Raw genomic sequence first — 18,692 nt, forward strand, 5'->3', positions numbered from 1 at the left:
AGGCTTCTATAAATGCCTGGAGAGTTATGCAGACACATCAACATGAACCAAACATAACTAGGGCATATTTGATTCTCCTCAGTCTAGCCAGCCATCTCCTGTGATTCAGGATGGATGATCCAGCCGCAATGGTGGTGTGTGTAAACTGCCCTTTTGTGGCCCAACAGAGAGTGAAAACTAGCGACCAGCCTGCCCAGACTGGGGATAGCAGGTTAGACTCTGGTGGACGCGATTGCAAGGGTGCCCATCCATGGCGTCCAAGGCCAGACTCTGCATTCGTCCCAGATCTGATGTTGTGTCAATTGCGTCGTAAGAGCATCATGTTTTGAAATGGGTCCATCCGGTCCAAGACCCACCCCAGTAGGCAGGGAGGGGAGGCAGGCAAGGGGGAGACTCCAAATTCCCCCAATTCCGACAACTGCGAACAGTCTGGGCCCGGCAAATCTTTGGGTTGGCATCGGTTCAGTTCCAATCACGTCCTGATAGTATTTGGTTTTATAAATCTATGTCACAGGTCTCCCCCAGCCTCCCTACCCATCCCTGCTCCCCGATGAGATGAGGCAGGACTGCCGCCTACCTTCTCATGGCGAATGGGAGAGATCCCAGTGTGTGTGCGTTTGTGCACCCCATGTAGAGATAAGACAGTCCCTGTTTTAATGGACTGTTCCCCCTGAATTCCTTAACCCAAAAAACTTTAACACAGTATGAGCTTCTGTCTAATATGCTGTTGGTCCTCTGAAGTACTTGCCTAGTATGAAGTACATACCTGTTCTTGTCAAATGAAGTCCTTGCCAGTCTTGACTGCAAATTAGCTGTGATCTAGCAAAATAAAAACATTTTTAAATACTTTTTGGAAGCATATCTCATATTCATTGATATACAAACATTTACCAGTAATTGATGAGTAAGCTCAGTTTATTCAAGAAACTCAATAATATCCCACATTGGTTGCACCCAGTTGACCAAGTAACACCAACTACATGCAATCACAAACTGCTGAGGTGCACTGATGACATATTTTCATTTAGCTAGTAAAGCAAGCAACAGGGTAAGATTTATTTGTGTCCCACAGCAAACTAGCTTGAGCTTGGGGGGGTTGGCAACATATAACATAGCATTTACATTAAACTGTGAGACAAACTTCTAAGTACTAAAAGAAAAGATGCTTAAACAATTTAAGTTACAAGCAATAAACAGGTCTATCTGTTTTCTTGCATTTTTGTCATAGCCCATACACACCTTGCTTGAGCCCAGAAAAAATACTGTACATATACATTTTTATTGAAATGCTTTCTTTTCCGCTACATATTAGTTCATATCATATTTGTAGCATTGCATTATATTCAATCTAACAACATTATTTATTGTAGAGAAGCCATGTTTCACAGATCTAATAACCTCCTCATAAAGAAGTTATTTTACACATTTACTGGCAAAACAAACAAACTATGAAATGATGTGAAAGTACAATATTCAGCCAAGACAACTGACCAAAAAACTGAAACATCTATGTTGCAAACTGTCAATGTTCTCTATATGTATTGAGCTGATTCAATAAATTACACACACAACTAGAGGGTATAATTTCTGGGGAAATTGTAGGGTGTGCTTGCTTGCGTCGGTTGCAGAGGGGTCCGTTTTTTAATGACATTTTTACAACTGATATTTCTGTATATTTTATATCAAAAATACATAGCCTACTTATTATTTATAAATCGATTTAAAAGCATAATTTTTTCTGCTCATTTACAACTCAAAATACTAAGAGTGAAGAGTAGAATGAAATGCTTGTCTTCTCATTTCCCCTGCAAGAGGGAATGGTGATCAGCAGCCTCATAGTTGAATCAAAACGAATACATTTGGCAGACCGGTGTAAAAATGGACCTGATCTCTATGACTTAAACGTCATTTTAAGTTTTTCCTTTCTCGTGATATTTTCAGGCATTTAGCCTACTCATATTGCATTCATTCATTAATAAAGAACACCCTTTGAAGCTTATTCTAACAACGACGTTACCGGCAGTAGCTTTCTCAGATGGAATCGCAATTCAAAAAGTACCATCTGCTAACTGAAAATATGCCCCCAAAAACGTAAATAAGCTTGACATTTATTTAGGGGAAAATCCCATATTCACAAAAATCTCAGTGGTAGCGATCATTGTCAGTAACAACGCAAAATGCGATATAGCCCTGTGTGGAGAAGCTGCCCCGGTAAATTGTACTACTACAGTACAGTAATACTGTAGACTGTGTTCGTCTTGGTAGCGATTGCGTTGGTTGAATTCGATTTAACGTTCCGTTGTACGGTTTAGGCTGAAATTAATTATTTCATGAACAGATGGACAACGTTTAGGCTGTGGCAATGGAGTTCAGGTTAGTAGTCACTAATCGGATAGTTTCACCTATTGAAAGACTTTTGATTTAACCCTTGTGCTGCCTTCGGGTCACATGACCCAAAGGTTCATAACGAACCATCGTTTTGTTTACCCAATTTTACCTAATACAAAAACAAATAAAAATAATTTTCTTTTAACCTTCGCAATGTGGGGGGGTCTGAGACAGCCATAAGGTTAAAAGAAAATGCTTCACTTTGTTTTTGTATGCGATAAAGTTGTCGCAATACGACGGTGGGTCACAACGACTGATGGGTCAGAATGGTTTGCTGCGTTGACGTTTGGCTGTTCGTCGAGATTGGGGAAGAACAAGTTGTCAACAAGTTTAAATTTACTATAAAAACGGGATGAGTGTTGCTGCTGTAAATAATAGCTTGTTGATCTTTCAACGTTGTTTCAATAGGCCCTATTGATGGAAATACCGTTAGAATAGTTGATTTTGGTTGGGTTTTCAACTTTGTTTCAATAGTAATATTGGTGGAAATACCGTTCGAATCGCGTTGGTTTTTCAACATTGTTTCAATATTAAATAAGGGTGCAAAATTATGATGGGTCAACATCAGTCTGACGTTGTTTCAATGAAATTAGCGTTGAAAGCGGATGTTGATTCAGCGTAGTTTCAATGAAGTTTGCTATCTGGGTTAGTGCCTTAAAAAGGTGGTCTGGGGTGTATAACTTGTCATGGAAGCAGAGCTGCCAACTTTCACGGTTTCGCCGTGTGACACACGCATTTTTTTTCTTCACCTTTGCAATGTGGGGGGTCTGAGACAGCCCAACGGTTAAAAGAAAATGCTTCTCTTTGTTTTTGTATGCGGTAAAGTTGTCGCAATACGACGGTGGGTCACAATGACTGATGGGTCAGAATGACCCGAAGATAACACAACGGTTAAGCCGTCATGTCTTAATATGTACATTGTTTGTTGACTCCCATTAAAAGAATAGTTGTAGGCATCAGACTTTTATAGGCTCCAATAAGCTCTTTACTGACTGTAAACGCACTCTACCAAATACTATTTGGTAGGCTAATGTAGCTACTATTTGAAATAGTGGTACAGTAGACATCGGGATAGATTAGCTCTAGCTCTACCTTAGGCTATCAATTTCAGATCAGCCTAAAATAAATAACGTTCTGATCCAGTGGGTCGGTTAGGGACATTATTCGATGTATTGCTGCTATCCACAGCCAGTTAATTGATGGTAATATGCGCTAGTCATGTTAACATTTACATTTAGTCATTTAGCAGACGCTCTTATCCAGAGCGACTTACAGTAAGTACAGGGACATTCCCCGAGGCAAGTAGGGTGAAGTGCCTTGCCCAAGGACACAACGTCAGTTGGCATGACCGGGAATCGAACTGGCAACCTTCTGATTACTAGCCCGACTCCCTCACCGCTCAGCCAACTGACTCCCTAACTCGATGGTAAAATAGCTAGCGATAATGTAGGAAACGCGCTAGCCGGATATAGTTCAGGGCCTTGCGTTCTAATCTGATCTGTTATTGTTTACGTTCCAAAAAATGTCTATATGTGAGAGAACAAAGGTTGTGCTCTTGCCGAAGGCAAACACACCCAACCATAGACATATATACATGTCTATGCACCCAACTAGAGAGGGTACAATTTCTGGGGAAATTGTAGGGTGTGCTTGCTTGTGTCGGTTGCAGAGGGGTCCGTTTTTTAATGACATTTTTACAACTGATATTTCTGTATATTTGATATTAAATGCATACTTATTATTTATAAAGTATACATAGATTTAAAAGCATATTTTATTTGCTGCTCATTTACAACTCAAAATACTAAGAGTGAAGTGTAGAATGAAATAGTTGTCTTCTCATTTCCCCTGCAAGAGGAAATGGTGATCGGCTATATACACCCAGATAGCACACATACGTCTTGCCGACGTCGGCTTAAGATCGAAACGTCGTGTTCTATTCATAACATCTATAAGCATTGGTAAATGGTCGGATTTCTTCTCATATCTGTGCTCCATCTCAAACGTCGCAGATACGTCGGCTCATCACTGACTGTTTCAGGAAGAACGTTCCATGCTCATTCCGTGTTGTATTGCAAGCATATCTAGAGCCAGAGTCAGAGACTCGCGAGTCAGAGGCGTTAAATTTTTAAACCGTACAACTGAAACTGAACGTTTGACTTCCTACAGCTGTGTAGATGTTTTTGTAGTGTCTCGCGTAGGCTACAGCATTGCAGTGAGCAACACTGGTTTGAAACCACAGGTAATGATAATTTCACCCACAAATCGTTTACTTGTAATGTAATGTCATAATAAATCCTACAACGAAAATGTATTTGTGAGGAATGTTTATTTTAAAGATTGAAAACAGATGCATCATAGACCACTGTAGTATGTGTTGCCCGGGCAACAGAGGCTAATGTCATGATGCTAATGCTTCAGTGAAATAGTAGACTACCGTTTCCAAAAGTAGATGTGGGCCTACTTCCTTAATAATATCAGCTAATATTGTACATTACATTTCATAATTGTGTTTCACATCACAAAGTAAAATGAGTAAATAGTTATCACCCTGGCCTATTTGCTTGTGGTGTTCCTGCAGCTGCCTTGCAGTAAAGCTATAGTTAGCCTAGCTATCCCCCAAGTTAACAGATGTGAAACGAATGTTCTGCTACAGGTAGTCACGCGTGTTTTCGTGACGTTAGTGACGTTAGTAACGTCAGTGACTGTGGCTAGCAAAGTAGCCACGGTTAGCTTCACTTTTCACCACAAAAACGCAATTTCTATTTAATCCATGCAACGGAACGTAAATAAAAATACAACCAACGCAATCGCTACCAAGACGAACCTTTTGACACCGCCATTGTGTATGTAGTCCAAATATTGACTGATCCTTAGGGGGGCGAAAATAAATAATAATAAATAAAGTAGTGAAGTGAAGTAGTTACGTTTGAAAGAGGAGGAAGCTTTTTAATGATTTGAAAGGATTTACCATTACTTTTAATGGGAGAATAATTTGCACAAAAACCTTAATGCCTTAAAAAGTATAAAAGTGAGAAATACCAAAAGTCATAGCCAACATCTCCTGAAGGAGCTGAACGTTTTGATACATAAATTGTAGGAATCGGTGAAAGTATGCAGAACTAGTTAAAGGCCAAAAAACGGCGGAAGAACTAAGAAGTTGATATAATAATAATAATAATAAAGAGAAACAGGAAAACAATAGTGAGAATGCTTAACAGCATTCTCACAATAAAGAGAAACAGGAAAACAATAGTGAGAATGCTTAACAGCATTCTCACAATAATAAAGAGAAACAGGAAAACAATTACACATGTAAACGGAGTAATCGTATTATTGGTATAAACCGACAATTGCTAGTAATCGGGTTTCTCATGGTCAAGTAAACGTACCAATCACCTGTGTGAGAGACTGAGTGGTGCGTGTCTGTCGTTACGGTGATGGTGCAGCTATGATTGCTAACGCTCTAAGGGCAGAGAATAAGAGAAATGTAGCTAGAATCCACACCTCAAACAAGATAACCTAGACGCAAAACTGTACGTCCAATCCAAAATATAAGGATATTTTCCGAGACCCAAGACTCTGCCGAAACCAGAGATATTCTTTATATGTCTGTGCAGTCAGAAATACGACTCTACCTGCAGTTTCAAAAACGTGTTCCTTTTGCTTTCCTGGTGCGTGTTTGTTTGGTTGCCACGGCGATGGAGCAGCTGTGATCGCTAACGAGCTAGGCAGAGAGAAAAACGAACATTTACCTAGCATCCACACCTCAAACAAGTTGACCTAGACGCAAAACTACACGTCCAATCAATAAAATGATGATATTTTCCGAGACCCAAGACTCTGCCGAAACTAGAGATGTCCTTTATATGTATGTGCGGTCAGAAATATGTCTCTACCGGCAGTTTCGAAATCGTCTTCCTTCCTGCTTTCTCTGACGGATTTTACCCACCTCTCCATTGAAGTTAGTGAGAGAATTTGAAAGGCTGCTCTCGCTTCAAGGCCCATAGCTGAAAATCTGTAAATGTGAGCTCTTTATCAGAATCAGAATCAGAATGGGTTTTATTCGCCATGAAAGTTTGCCCAGACAAGGAATTTACTTCGGTAGGAGAGCCTACCTAGGCAGCCAATTTCTGCGCCAACTAGAAAGTTACAGCATAACATAAGGAGAGAGGAGGAGAGAAAAATACAACACCCAGACAGTGCTCCTAGAGGAGTACAGTGTGGGAACAGATAAAAACCTCAGCACATAAGCACAACAACATTTACAAAAACACGATACTTGCAACGGGGAGTGGGGGGGGGGGGGTAGACAAGCAGCATCTGGACCTGCAGCCATGGTAGGCGCTGGACACAGATCCGCCAGCCACCCTTGGGAAACAAGCAGGCGAAGGCGTTGGATGGGGGTGGGGGGGTGGTGATATCTGTAGTAGCCGTTTCCTTGATTTTACGATATACAAAGCCAGCGCCTATTCCAAACAGCAGAAAGCCTGTAATCATGGTTCCGAATATGAAGATGTCTTCAACGTCCTCCACGGAAAGCGCCGCTAGACACACGACACGCCAATTCTCCCACGCGTCCATCGCGTAGCCAGCTGCGAACGTCCCGTCCGGACAGTTGGGTTCCCCCGCACCCGAGCTTCTCTTCGAGAAGATGGTGTCAATAGCATTGAGAGACCAGCTAATTAATTCCATGCTTCTAGTTTCGGAGAGTGATGATGAGAGAGTATCTTGAGACAAGACAAGACACAGACACAGCCAAGCAGGGAAGGTCAGGGAGGGGAGGAGATAAATGTTTAGTAGTTACATTGGCTGAAAGAGGACAATTTTTCCTACATTTTAAGGTATAACTTGTTTCTGTAAGTTAAACTATATGAACGTTAGAGGAATGTGTTTGACAATTTAGTTGAATATCAGAAAAAGAGCAGGCAGCAGAGTGTGCCACTCTGCTTGCTGCTCATTCATAAAAATCAAGAAGGAGCAAACATTTTAATGTATTTCAAACTGTCATAATTCAAAATTGGCTGAATATTTGAAAAGGCTGAATCATTTGGGAATAGCTGAATGTCTTGTGAACATTTTAAAGGTTGAATGGTGTCTCTAGCTGAAAGTATACTGAAGTAGTTACGTTTGAAAGAGGAGGAAGCCTTTTAATGATTTGAAAGGATTTACCATTACTTTTAATGGGAGAATAATTTGCACAAAAACCTTAATGTCTTAAAAAGTATAAAAGTGAGAAATACCAAAAGTCATAGCCAACATCTCCTGAAGGAGCTGAACGTTTTGATACAAAAATTTTAGGAATCGGTGAAAGTATGCAGAACTAGTTAAAGGCCAAAAAACGGCGGAAGAACTAAGAAGTTGATATAATAATAATAATAATAAAGAGAAACAGGAAAACAATAGTGAGAATGCTTAACAGCATTCTCACAATAATATATATGTGAGAGAACAAAGGTTGTGCTCTCGCCGAAGGCTTGAGCTAAGAGCTTAAATAGCCTACAATGTGGGAGAAGCTGAAAGCTGAACTGTTAAATTGTAGAAGTAGTAGACGTAGTATATTCGTTTTAGTAGCTGAAATTATAGTGCTCTTAGTCTTTTAATGAGACGAGTTGACTGAATAGCTTGTCTTGTGTCTCCAGTAATAAGCTAATACACCTGTGTAAGAGACTGAGTGGCGCGTGTCTGTTTGGTTGCCATGGTGATGGTGCAGCTATGATTGCTAACGCGCTGAGGGCAGAGCGAATAACAGAAATGTAAATAGAATCCACACCTCAAACAAGTTAACCTAGATGCAAAACTATACGTCCAATCCAAAAAATAAGGATATTTTCCGAGACTCAAGACTTTGCCGAAACCAGAGATGTCCTTTATATGTCTGTGCAGTCAGAAATACGACTCTACCGGCAGTTTCAAAAACGTGTAACTTCTGCTTTCTCTGAGAAATGTCATTGCATTGCATTGGTCTCTATGGGGCGAGAGTTGGACTTTGTCTCGCTTTCGTGGGCCTCTGAACAAATGTGTAAGTCTGTTGGATTCCACAGACAACTGCCTACGACCAACACAAAATTAGCTATCTAATGATCCAAAAATGAAGCATGAAGAGTGAAAATTGTGGCAATGCTGGCAAACTAGAAATACTTTTTGAAACGGGACGCTCAGCGTCTCTGTGGTTGAATGCAGGAGTGGGCTGGCCTGGACGCTGGGCTTCCGCGTGATGATTGGAGGGTCTGTCGAAAGACTGCATCTCCTTTTGATTGACAGTGATTTTGTACTATAAAAAGTCACCAAAGCTATTCATGCTCAGTTTCCCCTAACATTTCAAATATTAATGGTCAAATATTTACGATTGTGTTAACACTTTAAATGCGTTAGAACACGTTCATATCGAAGACGAGTTCGTTCAGAATCAGCTACATATATTAGCAGGTCGACTGACTGATTTCCTTCTCATACATTCCCGTAGCGCCACAGTGCATTTCCCTGTTGAAGCTCAGCTTCCATGGACTTCAATGGGGCTGCGTTGAACAGTTTTTTTCAGTGCTTCAAAACTATACGGTCATTGGATAAATGCTGCGATTATGTCCCGCCCTGGACGCTTAGCGTCTCTGGGGTTGAATGGAGGAGTGGGCTGGCCTGGACGCTGGGCTTCCGCATGATGATTGGAGGGTCTGTCGAAAGACTGCATCTCCTTTTGATTGACAACGATTTTGTAGTCGCCGAAGCTATTCAAGTTTGGCGAAATTGCTAGCAAATTTTCATCATACATTTCATACAATTATACATCACATTCCTTGTTTCAGTTTAACCTAATTCCCACATTTCCTTCGAGTTAAAATATTTTTTCGTTAGATCGTTTGTTCATTCATTCATACAGTAGGCTAGGCTAGTGTCGTAGGGGTGAACTAGCCAGTGAACTGAAAATGTATATGATTTAGGCCGAAAATGAGCTTCCCCTGTTTGAAAGACCAGCAGCTGCCACTGTGCATGAAGTACACTAGTGCAAAATATCCCAGGTTGATATTCTAACAATGTGAGTTGCTTGGTGGTGGCACCTAATGTTCATGCTTGTCCTTGCAATCTATCACAGTTGGTGTTCCCAGGTGGCCTCATTGCTCACTTACCATCGCAGTTTGGTCTGCAAGCTTGTCCAGACAAGATGCCCGTTGCAGCTGTAGATAAAACATTTTTTTAAAGGTATAAGTTAGAGTTGTCACAAAAAGCACTCAAACAGTGTAAACAGTGTTCTATAAAAATATATAGTCTACATCCCCATTCAAAATGTAAACCTTTTGGTGCATACAATTTGTCTATAAATACTTCCAGTGAATACCTATTTTTATTCGAGACTTAATTTAGATCTAGAGAGGGCACAATTTCTAGTGAAATTGAGAGGTGTGCTTGCAGCCACTGCAGCTGGGGCAATAAATGTTTTACTACATCACCTGCATATAGGGTTGCCACCCATCCCTTAAAATACGGAATCGTCCCGTATTTGAGAATAAAATAGCGCGTCCCGTTTTGAATCAATACGGAATGAGGTTTGTCCCGTATTTTCAGAGTTGTCTTCAACGCAGCATCCCATGCAAATCATCCCACCTGCATTCTGTGAAGATTCATCCTATTCTACTCCTGACTCGCTGCCATCGTTGGTTTGATCGGTTTGTTTCAGGGTCATGGCCAATCAGAGTCAGAGGAGGGCGGGTCTCTTGGCGGAGAGTGGATTTGAAAGAATGGCGCAGGCAGCTCCAGATACCCCCCGCGTAATAAGAAGTACACTCATAAAGGGAAGTCGGCTTGACATGCTCCAATACTGCACACTACTACTTCTGGTCCACTGATGTTATCATGTTCATGGAAGATCCTTTGCAAGTCTCCTGCACTATATATATTTTTTCCCAATATACATTTTTGAGTATCAAAGCATTTGTTTAAAGTTAATAAGTTATAGATCTGTTAATTTCAATAAAATCAATATTGTCAATAAAATATGGTTCACATCTCACAAGTTCCTCCAAAAGCCAATTTTTTGTGGTCTCACTGTCAAACTTTGTTGGCCTATGTCAGGGGTCGGCAACCCAAAATTTTGAAAGAGCCATATTGGACCAAAAAAATAAATAAAAAATTATAATGAAGGCAACACATGCTGTAAGTGTCTATATTAGCCTACTATCAAAATGATAAGTAGGCTACAAATACATAATGAGCATTCATGCAATCGCACTTTTTCTCTCACTCCCAACTGGGTACTCGGCTGCAAATGTAGCATGCCTTCCCTGGAAATGTCTTTCCACGTTACTCTTTTTGTTATTTGACAACTTCTCATTACAAAGCAAACATGCAGGCAATCCTTCCGCATTGGCAATGAAAGCAAATGATTCGGTCCAAGAACTGTTGAATCCTCTGTTCTTCTCAGCTATCTTTCTCTTTTTCACTTTGGGATCCATGGCCCATGACACACCCACCGGTTTGTTTGCAACAGCCACCTGTCTGGCACTACACCGAGCTCAAAGAAACGTGTGTCGCAGGCTATGACGTAAATCTTCGTTGACAGAAATGTTGAAATAAAATATTTATTATACACATAATGCTGTAAAAATTTGTATTATAAATATTTTATTTCAACATTTCGGTTTTAATAATTAAAACAAAAAATATGTTCACACCATCTTTTTCCATTTTCCTATTTTTGAAAAAGCTCCAGGGAGCCACTAGGGCGGCACAGCTGAGACCAAACCTATGCCCTTGGCTAGTAGTTTTAATGAATAAATAGTGGGTTTATTGTTATTATTTGCTACAGAATGCTGAGCCTATCAAGGTCAAATTAAGCAGACAGTGTACATGCTTTCGAGTACCTTAATTGACAGGCTAGTCTACGATTTACAATAAGTTGTTACGTCAATTTTTAATTGGCAGCATTTATGCCATTTAGAACATACTTTATGAGTGTAAGGTGTTTTTAAGTAGCCTAACCTTATTGTTTTAGGGGAATTAGGACGAAAATATGTGCAATATTACATTAGCAATTAGACTATTACATGATCCTGCTCTGAAATATAGGGTTAGGGTTAGAACTTAGTTTCGGCTGGGGGGGGGGGGTTCCTCGAGGAAACACTGTATATAACAATGTGTATGTTCAATATTGTACAGCCTATGTGTGAGTGAATAAAACTCCCTCACAATTTCCTCTTGTTATCCTCCAGTTTTTTAAGTTAAATACACCCTTTTAATGTTATTTCACAAAGAAATATTTTATTGGGGTAACATTCGAACAGATTAAATCAATTGAATACATTTGCGATTAATCGCGATTAACTATATGAAATAATGCGATTAAATATTGTAATCACTTGACAGCCCTAGTTAAAATGTAAAAGTTGACCTAGTCATCTGATTTAAGAAGGAATAGCGTACAGGGAACTGGTTTGCCTTTTCGAACACATTTGGCAACATATAAAGATGGAAGAGATGAGAACCTCTTATTTTATTGGCTTTTATTTATTTTGTTGAGAGTGGAAGTGCTACAGAGAAAAAGTATGAGGAGCATGAGGAAGTTGGAATGTTGAGGTAGAGAGGAATAAATTGAGAGTGTCAGCTTTCGTATTTGATTAGCCTACCTTCTCTACTGCATATAATTTCTTTTTGACATAAAAACATAAACGTAAAACATTTGAAAAAGGAAAGTAACTTTGAGCAATTTATTGACCAGGTACTTATTAACTTTTACTTGAGTAGGTTTCTCAAATGGTAATTATCACTTTTACTTGAGTAATATTTTATGGTAGTAATTATACTTTTACTTGAGTATAGATTTTCAGTACTTACATTTAGTCATTTTTTACATTTAGTCATTTAGCAGACGCTCTTATCCAGAGTGACTTACAGTAAGTACAGGGACATTCCCCCCGAGGCAAGTAGGGTGAAGTGCCTTGCCCAAGGACACAATGTCAGTTGGCATGACCGGGAATCGAACTGGCAACCTTCGGATTACTAGCCCGCTTCCCTCACCGCTCAGCCACCTGACTCCTGACTTTACCCACCACTGCTTGTACGTGAGAACCTACTTGGCAATAAACCCGTTACTGATTCTGATAATGTAGTAAACACATTTTTAAAGCACTTTAGTGTCTTGATCATTCTTTTTGGAGATAAACAAGATAAAAATAAGATTTGAGATTAAAAAATATATATAATTTCATGTAATTATATTTATTAAAGTTATTGAATATTAGACCAAAGTATGATATACCTGCCATGGTAAGGTTCTGTGTTACTGTCAATACATCAAACCACTGGAGGGCAGTACTCATTCATGTGATGGCTAGGTGGCTGGTTAATGTGCTATCCGTGTCTTTGATGAAAGAGAGTTTAAGGGAAATCAAATAGCTCACTTTGGTTCACAACCAACCTCTATCCTAAACAACATATACTGCATTCTGGTTCTGCAAATGTTATCCAAAAATACTGATATTGGCTTCTGCTTTTAAAAACCCATAAATTCAACACCAACATATACCTACTAAGTTTAAGTGTTTTGACCTATCTGTTCCAAAGTATGTGAATATATAATACTATAATTTGCCACCTTTGTGGAAATTATAACAATTTGATAGGCCCATCTTGTTTGGGGAAAGCAGGAATGTTTGGCTATACAGTATATAACAAATTAAATTAGGATTTTGCCACTCCATAAAATGTCCACAAATACATTCTGTATTGATAATGTTGAGAGCTTAATTACATATCTCATATTCACTTGATACATACCTGAAGTAATGTTTGGACAACATCCTCTGTTTTACTTGTTGCCTCCAGATGGAAGAAAAATGTATTGTTTCCCTATATAAAGATAAAATAGTTTCACCACGTGACAGTCAAAATTGATCTCAAATTAACATTGAAAAGGCTTCATTAAAAATACATTGCAATACTCACCCTTTCAATTTTGTAAGGTGCAATAACATTGCTTGCTTTGATACTATAAACCTGAAGTTGAAATATAACAGATTTAGATACATTTACTATGGTGAGCTATTTTAAACAATTTAATCTACCATTCAAAATGATTACATTACAACAATCATTGATTTCCCATTGAGTTTAATATACAAATCCACATCCACAATTCCTGAGCATCTGAACCAGGAATATTGTACCCCAGTTAAGCAAAATCTTAAACACGCATTGAAGCATTGCCAGACATAACCACGTACTACGTAACTAAGTACAAGTCAGATTGATTTGATCCAAAATCAAACATTTAAACAGTAAATGGTAGTCATAGCAAATATTTTCTAAATAAAGCTTTTAACTTTTATGAGTAAATATACTGTTTTACTTTGAGAGTTACAGGATATTTAGTCAAACTAATTACAATTTCCAGAAAATCTCAATTAAAAGCATATTATGGTAGAGGTACATTTACATTTTGTTCTGTCTGTTGGACATTTTAAATTAAAACACAAACTGAAAATAAGTTATTGTGAGATGACACTGGTTTTTATGGGACAGACTGAAGTTACAAGCAGCAGAGGTCCGCCTGACAGACACACATTTACATCTAACCATTCATCTTGTTTGTGGGCTCAGTAATACTATCCAATGACTTTCACCCTATGTTGCATGGAATCCCATTTAATGTGATTAACACCCCCCCCTCCACCCACTATGATCCAGACTAAAGCTAAATAACATATAAAATATTTTGTGCTGCATTAAATATAGTACTTAAGCCTACCTGTCCACATGAGATTGAGAGGCCTGTCGGTTGGGTCCTAAAGAACAAAAGAAGGCAGATAATGATCCTAATTCATTTTATCAACAAATCTCATCTGATACTATTCTAGCTTTCATTTAAGAAATAGAAGAACATCGATACATTTATGGATAAATACGCGAAAGCAAGATTATGTAATACAATGCTACTTACTCATTGAAAACATGACAACTTCCTTTAACAGCTTTTATGCTTTTGCAGTCTCGAAGTGGAATCTGAAAAAATAAATGTGTATCAAACTAAAATAATCAATACATAATTGGGGTGTGCTTGCCTTCGGCGAGCACAAACCATGGTTCTCTCTCATATATATTTATTTCTTTATTATTATTATTTATTTTCCCCAACCCCTAAGGATCCGTCAATATTTGGACTACATAGACAAAGTAGGTGTCAAAAGGTTTGTCTTGGTAGCGATTGCGTTGCCTGTATTTTTACTTATGTTCCGTTGCACGGTTTAGGAGGTTACAACGTTTTTGTGGCAAAAAGTGCCTTGCGTGCTAGCCTAACGTCACAACGTCAGCACACTTTAGCAACGACACAGTTCTAGTAAGACAGAGACAGACAGCGATATCAGCAAGCCCTCAGCAATAGGATCGTAGCTAAAAGTCAAGGAAAGTTGAGGCTACTTTTCGCTAGGTACCTACGAACATGTCTTAATCTGATAGACAAGTGGGTTCCCCTTAGTTCTTTTGATGAGCAGCCTCACGAGCAGTCTCACCTGCATATACCTACAGCTGGCAGACGTTTTGCTCCTAGATTAAAACCTAGCCCGGTAAATTGTAGAGCTAGCTAACTACTACACTTCTGCTGTGTGGGAATCGCAGGAGCTAACCATTCTTACGAATGGGTACGAAAAAGCACACCCCACAATTTCCACAGAAATTTGTCATTTCCCAAGTCATTGCTGAACAAATTGTGAAACAAAAATAACTGAATTATGAGTGTGAGGATGCCGCACCTTATATGTAGAACACTTTGATAAGTTGTGTATAGGTTGGTGATTATGCTGAGGTGCTCTGTTTTGTTGGTACTGTTGTTGTTTTTTGTCTGACAATTGCTGTCTGGTCCCTGAATGTATGTGGAATTTTCAAATCTAAATACCTATGACTAATGTAGTGCCTGAATGTAGTACATTTCAAATTGGTGTTATTAAAAAAGGTTTTACAAGGGAGTAGCAATGAAGAAAAATAAATATATTATTTGTTTAGAGATACCTTTAAAATTGGCTCCACAACATCTTCAGGTTCAAAAATAACCGATTTGGAGCAAACTTTGAATGACCCTCGGATTTTTCTGGAAAAGGAGAAAAATATCACTGAACACAACTGAGTGAACTTATTTTTGGCATTAATCAATCATTTCAAAATGTTCACCCCCAATGCGAATAAACCTTTAGTGCTAGAATCACAAAAACCTAGGCTTTCTTGTGTGGGAACTACACTAAATGCATTATTATATATTAGTAGAAATTTAAATAATGGACTGATTGTAAAACTGTTCACTATGGTTTTAGGAAGGCTAACTGCAATTTGTGTAACTGAGTTAAATTGGTTAAACTTCCTGCTCAGTACAAATACCACCCACCTGCACCATAGAATTGCTAGCCTTTTGGTGGCGTAGCTGGCAAAAGCAAATCACATGTTGAATTTGAATGAAACGGTAATGCAAATAAAATGTAGTGTGTGATTACAGGACAAGATTTTGTATGAATTCAGAGTCCGTAGAAACTCTAAGGGCCAGTTGTTCAGAAGTGATCTGATCGGATTTCGGCTTTGGATTGGATCAAATCTTGAAACTGGGTTGTTCAAAATAAAAAAAGGATTCTGAAATTGGATTAGATCACGTAATCCAGTCTTGGTTTTGATCTGGATCAAACCGTCAATATGTGTTGTTTAAAACTTTTTAGTAGGATTGGGATACCTTTGATCTAAAAAATCTAGATAATTCTGATCCCAGCAGAAGGGTGGATTTCAGGAACAACATGTAATAAAACTTGAAATTGGTCAAATAAAACTGTATCATGTTATTCATATACATTTATTCATATATAAGAGCAGAAGTACAGATTCGTCTGGCAGAGGAACAAATCACTCTTTCACAACTTCAGCAAACCAAAGCCAGACTTGAGATCCGCCTCCTAAACGGAGTTTCAAAAAGCTGGTCTCTCCACAATCGAAGACTAACTTTGAAAGTTCTTTAATTTTGTTGACTATTGGACATTTAGCCCTTTTCCGATTTTGAAACACATGTTCAAAATATTCACATTGTAATTGTGAAGAATGTATATTTGTTTCACACATCGGTCCGTTGTGGTGAAGAAGGAGCTGAGTCGAAAGGCGAAGCTCTCTATTTACCAGTCGATCTACGTTCCTACCCTCACCTATGGTCACGAACTGTGGGTAGTGACCGAAAGAACGAGATCGCGAATACAAGCGGCCGAAATGAGTTTTCTCCGCAGGGTGTCCGGGCTCTCCCTTAGAGATAGGGTGAGAAGCTCGGTCATCCGGGAGGGGCTCAGAGTAGAACCGCTGCTCCTCCGCGTCGAGAGGGGCCAGTTGAGGTGGCTCGGGCATCTGAAAAGGATGCCTCCTGGACGCCTCCCTGGTGAGGTGTTCTGGGCACGTCCCACTGGGAAGAGGCCCCGTGGAAGACCCAGGACACGCTGGAGGGACTATGTCTCTCGGCTGGCCTGGAAGAGCTGGTGGAAGTGGCCGGGGAGAGGAAAGTCTGGGCCTCCCTGCTTAGCTTGCTGCCCCCGCGACCCGACCCCCGGACAAGCGGAAGATGATGGATGGATGGATATTTGTTTCTGGGTCAGATGATTAGCCTGGTCCTACCAGACTCTCGTATATTTCATTTGTACAGAGAGTCTGGGCACTATTGGATCTGCTCAGAGCAACTCTGGATCTGCCATAACCAATCTTTACCAACGTTCGCCTTAGCCAATTCCTTCACCACTAACGGAGCGAGCTGGAATATCAAACTTTCGCCGACCCTTTGGGGAGGAGAGCCACAACATCATTCAAATCAAAACACTTAAAAGTGACCCCATGCTGGCTATTGATCCTGTTCTTTACTTGGCTAGCCTACTACATTGGCCTACATTGTTATACGTAGTCCCATTTACAACACTGTGAATCCGAATTTGGTAATCTTGAAAAGTTTGTATCTGGATCAGGGTGATCCAAGCCAATGTTGCTTTAAAAAACCAGTACAGATGTAAAATGGATTAACTGATCCTGGATAGCAAAACATGGGATTTCAAAATCCAGATAATTCTGATCCAGATTAAACCTTTTGAACAACTGGCCCTAAATGATAACTGAAAACTTTTGAAAGCATGGACGCTGCCAATATTATTAACCATTTCAATCTTCAACATTACCTTTTGGTATTAGAAGTATTTGTCACATGGTATGCTATGTGCTGTTCAAAATAATACTCCTCTAGATCCAGTAACAGGAGAGAAAACCTAAGGGAGAGACAAGAAATTTAGTCACATAAGACATGACAAAAGTGATTAAGATACCATGTTTCAAATAATCTGTTCCATCTGTTAATGGAAAAAGCTAATATTATTGATCGTGAGGGTAGTCATCTTTGGATTTCTTCATAACATACATGCATTCTGCATAGGTAACTTGTCTTGGATTTTTAAATAACAGTGTGGAAACCTGGGTTAAGCGGGAGTGGAGTCAACCACCCAAATCATACTGTAGCTCGTCACACCAATGTGATTGCTTTCTTCAGGGACCATCCAGGACAGAGAACACCGGTGCAATTGTATGTGTTAAGGATTAAAACCAACAAAGACCCTCTTTGTAATTTACTTTACCTAGCATTCTTGCATTTAAATGCTTCGTTATATTTACATTTATTAATTTAACCGACACATTGTTAGAGCAGATAAGCTAGTCTCAAAAGGGCAAAATTCTAACAGAATTTCAATAATTGTGCCAAGGAAGAGGTATATATTTTTCCCATACACAGTGCTTCAGAAAACTACATTAATAAATAATTCTGGTAATATAATGCTATTGTTGCATGGTCCATGTTAACAAGACATTTCTACAACAGGATCTCAAATGCAACATGCATAAAGGTATATTTTGCACACCCACCAGATGTAATGTGCAGCTTAATATATATTTAGGTAAAATTGATCACAGGGTTTCCCGCAGAAAATAGGTTAGTTAAGGTAGTTGGTGGGGTTTGCCGTCAGACCGGGGGGGGGGAGTGCTGCGAGAAACCCTGGATCAGTCAAGGTAGAGTTTGAAGAGTTGACCATGAAGGTGCATGCATTTCGATAGGTGCATTTCGAGAGAGGTGCATTGCGATAGGGAGATCATTTCACAACTGGGGATCAAGAAATGAAAAACATTGCAGAGTGGGTTGCAAGAACTTTCTTTCTCTGTGGAGAGACCACTATTGTCAATACTTGGGGCAATTGAAGTCCAGGCTGGAACCTGGCAGCGTGGTATGGCCGGGGTTGGTAGTGAGAAGGGAGTTATTGTCGTCCAGATGA

The 18,692-nt window shown here is 39.4% G+C and overlaps 1 protein-coding gene across 7 annotated transcripts in view; it reads right to left on the bottom strand.

Annotated features, from left to right (window-relative positions):
* The window catches only part of nsmaf (neutral sphingomyelinase (N-SMase) activation associated factor), a 177,908-nt gene that overhangs the window by 126,507 nt on the left and 32,709 nt on the right, over positions 1 to 18,692 (bottom strand). For 4 of the 7 annotated variants that reach the window (XR_010878311.1, XM_067251515.1, XM_067251514.1 and 1 more), the window contains exons 2-10: positions 17,553 to 17,639; positions 15,382 to 15,460; positions 14,318 to 14,379; positions 14,126 to 14,162; positions 13,324 to 13,374; positions 13,156 to 13,227; positions 9,513 to 9,560; positions 767 to 819; positions 578 to 670 (exon numbers count right to left, since the gene is read on the bottom strand). Coding sequence is in view for 6 of the 7 variants with exons in the window: in XM_067251515.1 (XP_067107616.1) it covers positions 578 to 670; positions 767 to 819; positions 9,513 to 9,560; positions 13,156 to 13,227; positions 13,324 to 13,374; positions 14,126 to 14,162; positions 14,318 to 14,379; positions 15,382 to 15,460; positions 17,553 to 17,639 (582 nt within the window). In the remaining variant the exon portion in view is untranslated. The remainder of the gene's footprint in view (positions 1 to 577; positions 671 to 766; positions 820 to 9,512; positions 9,561 to 13,155; positions 13,228 to 13,323; positions 13,375 to 14,125; positions 14,163 to 14,317; positions 14,380 to 15,381; positions 15,461 to 17,552; positions 17,640 to 18,692) is intronic. The other 3 variants (XM_067251516.1, XM_067251517.1, XM_067251519.1) reach the window with 2 other exon arrangements.

Source organism: Osmerus mordax, chromosome 15, assembly GCF_038355195.1.
Source record: "Osmerus mordax isolate fOsmMor3 chromosome 15, fOsmMor3.pri, whole genome shotgun sequence".
Taxonomy (NCBI): domain Eukaryota; kingdom Metazoa; phylum Chordata; class Actinopteri; order Osmeriformes; family Osmeridae; genus Osmerus; species Osmerus mordax.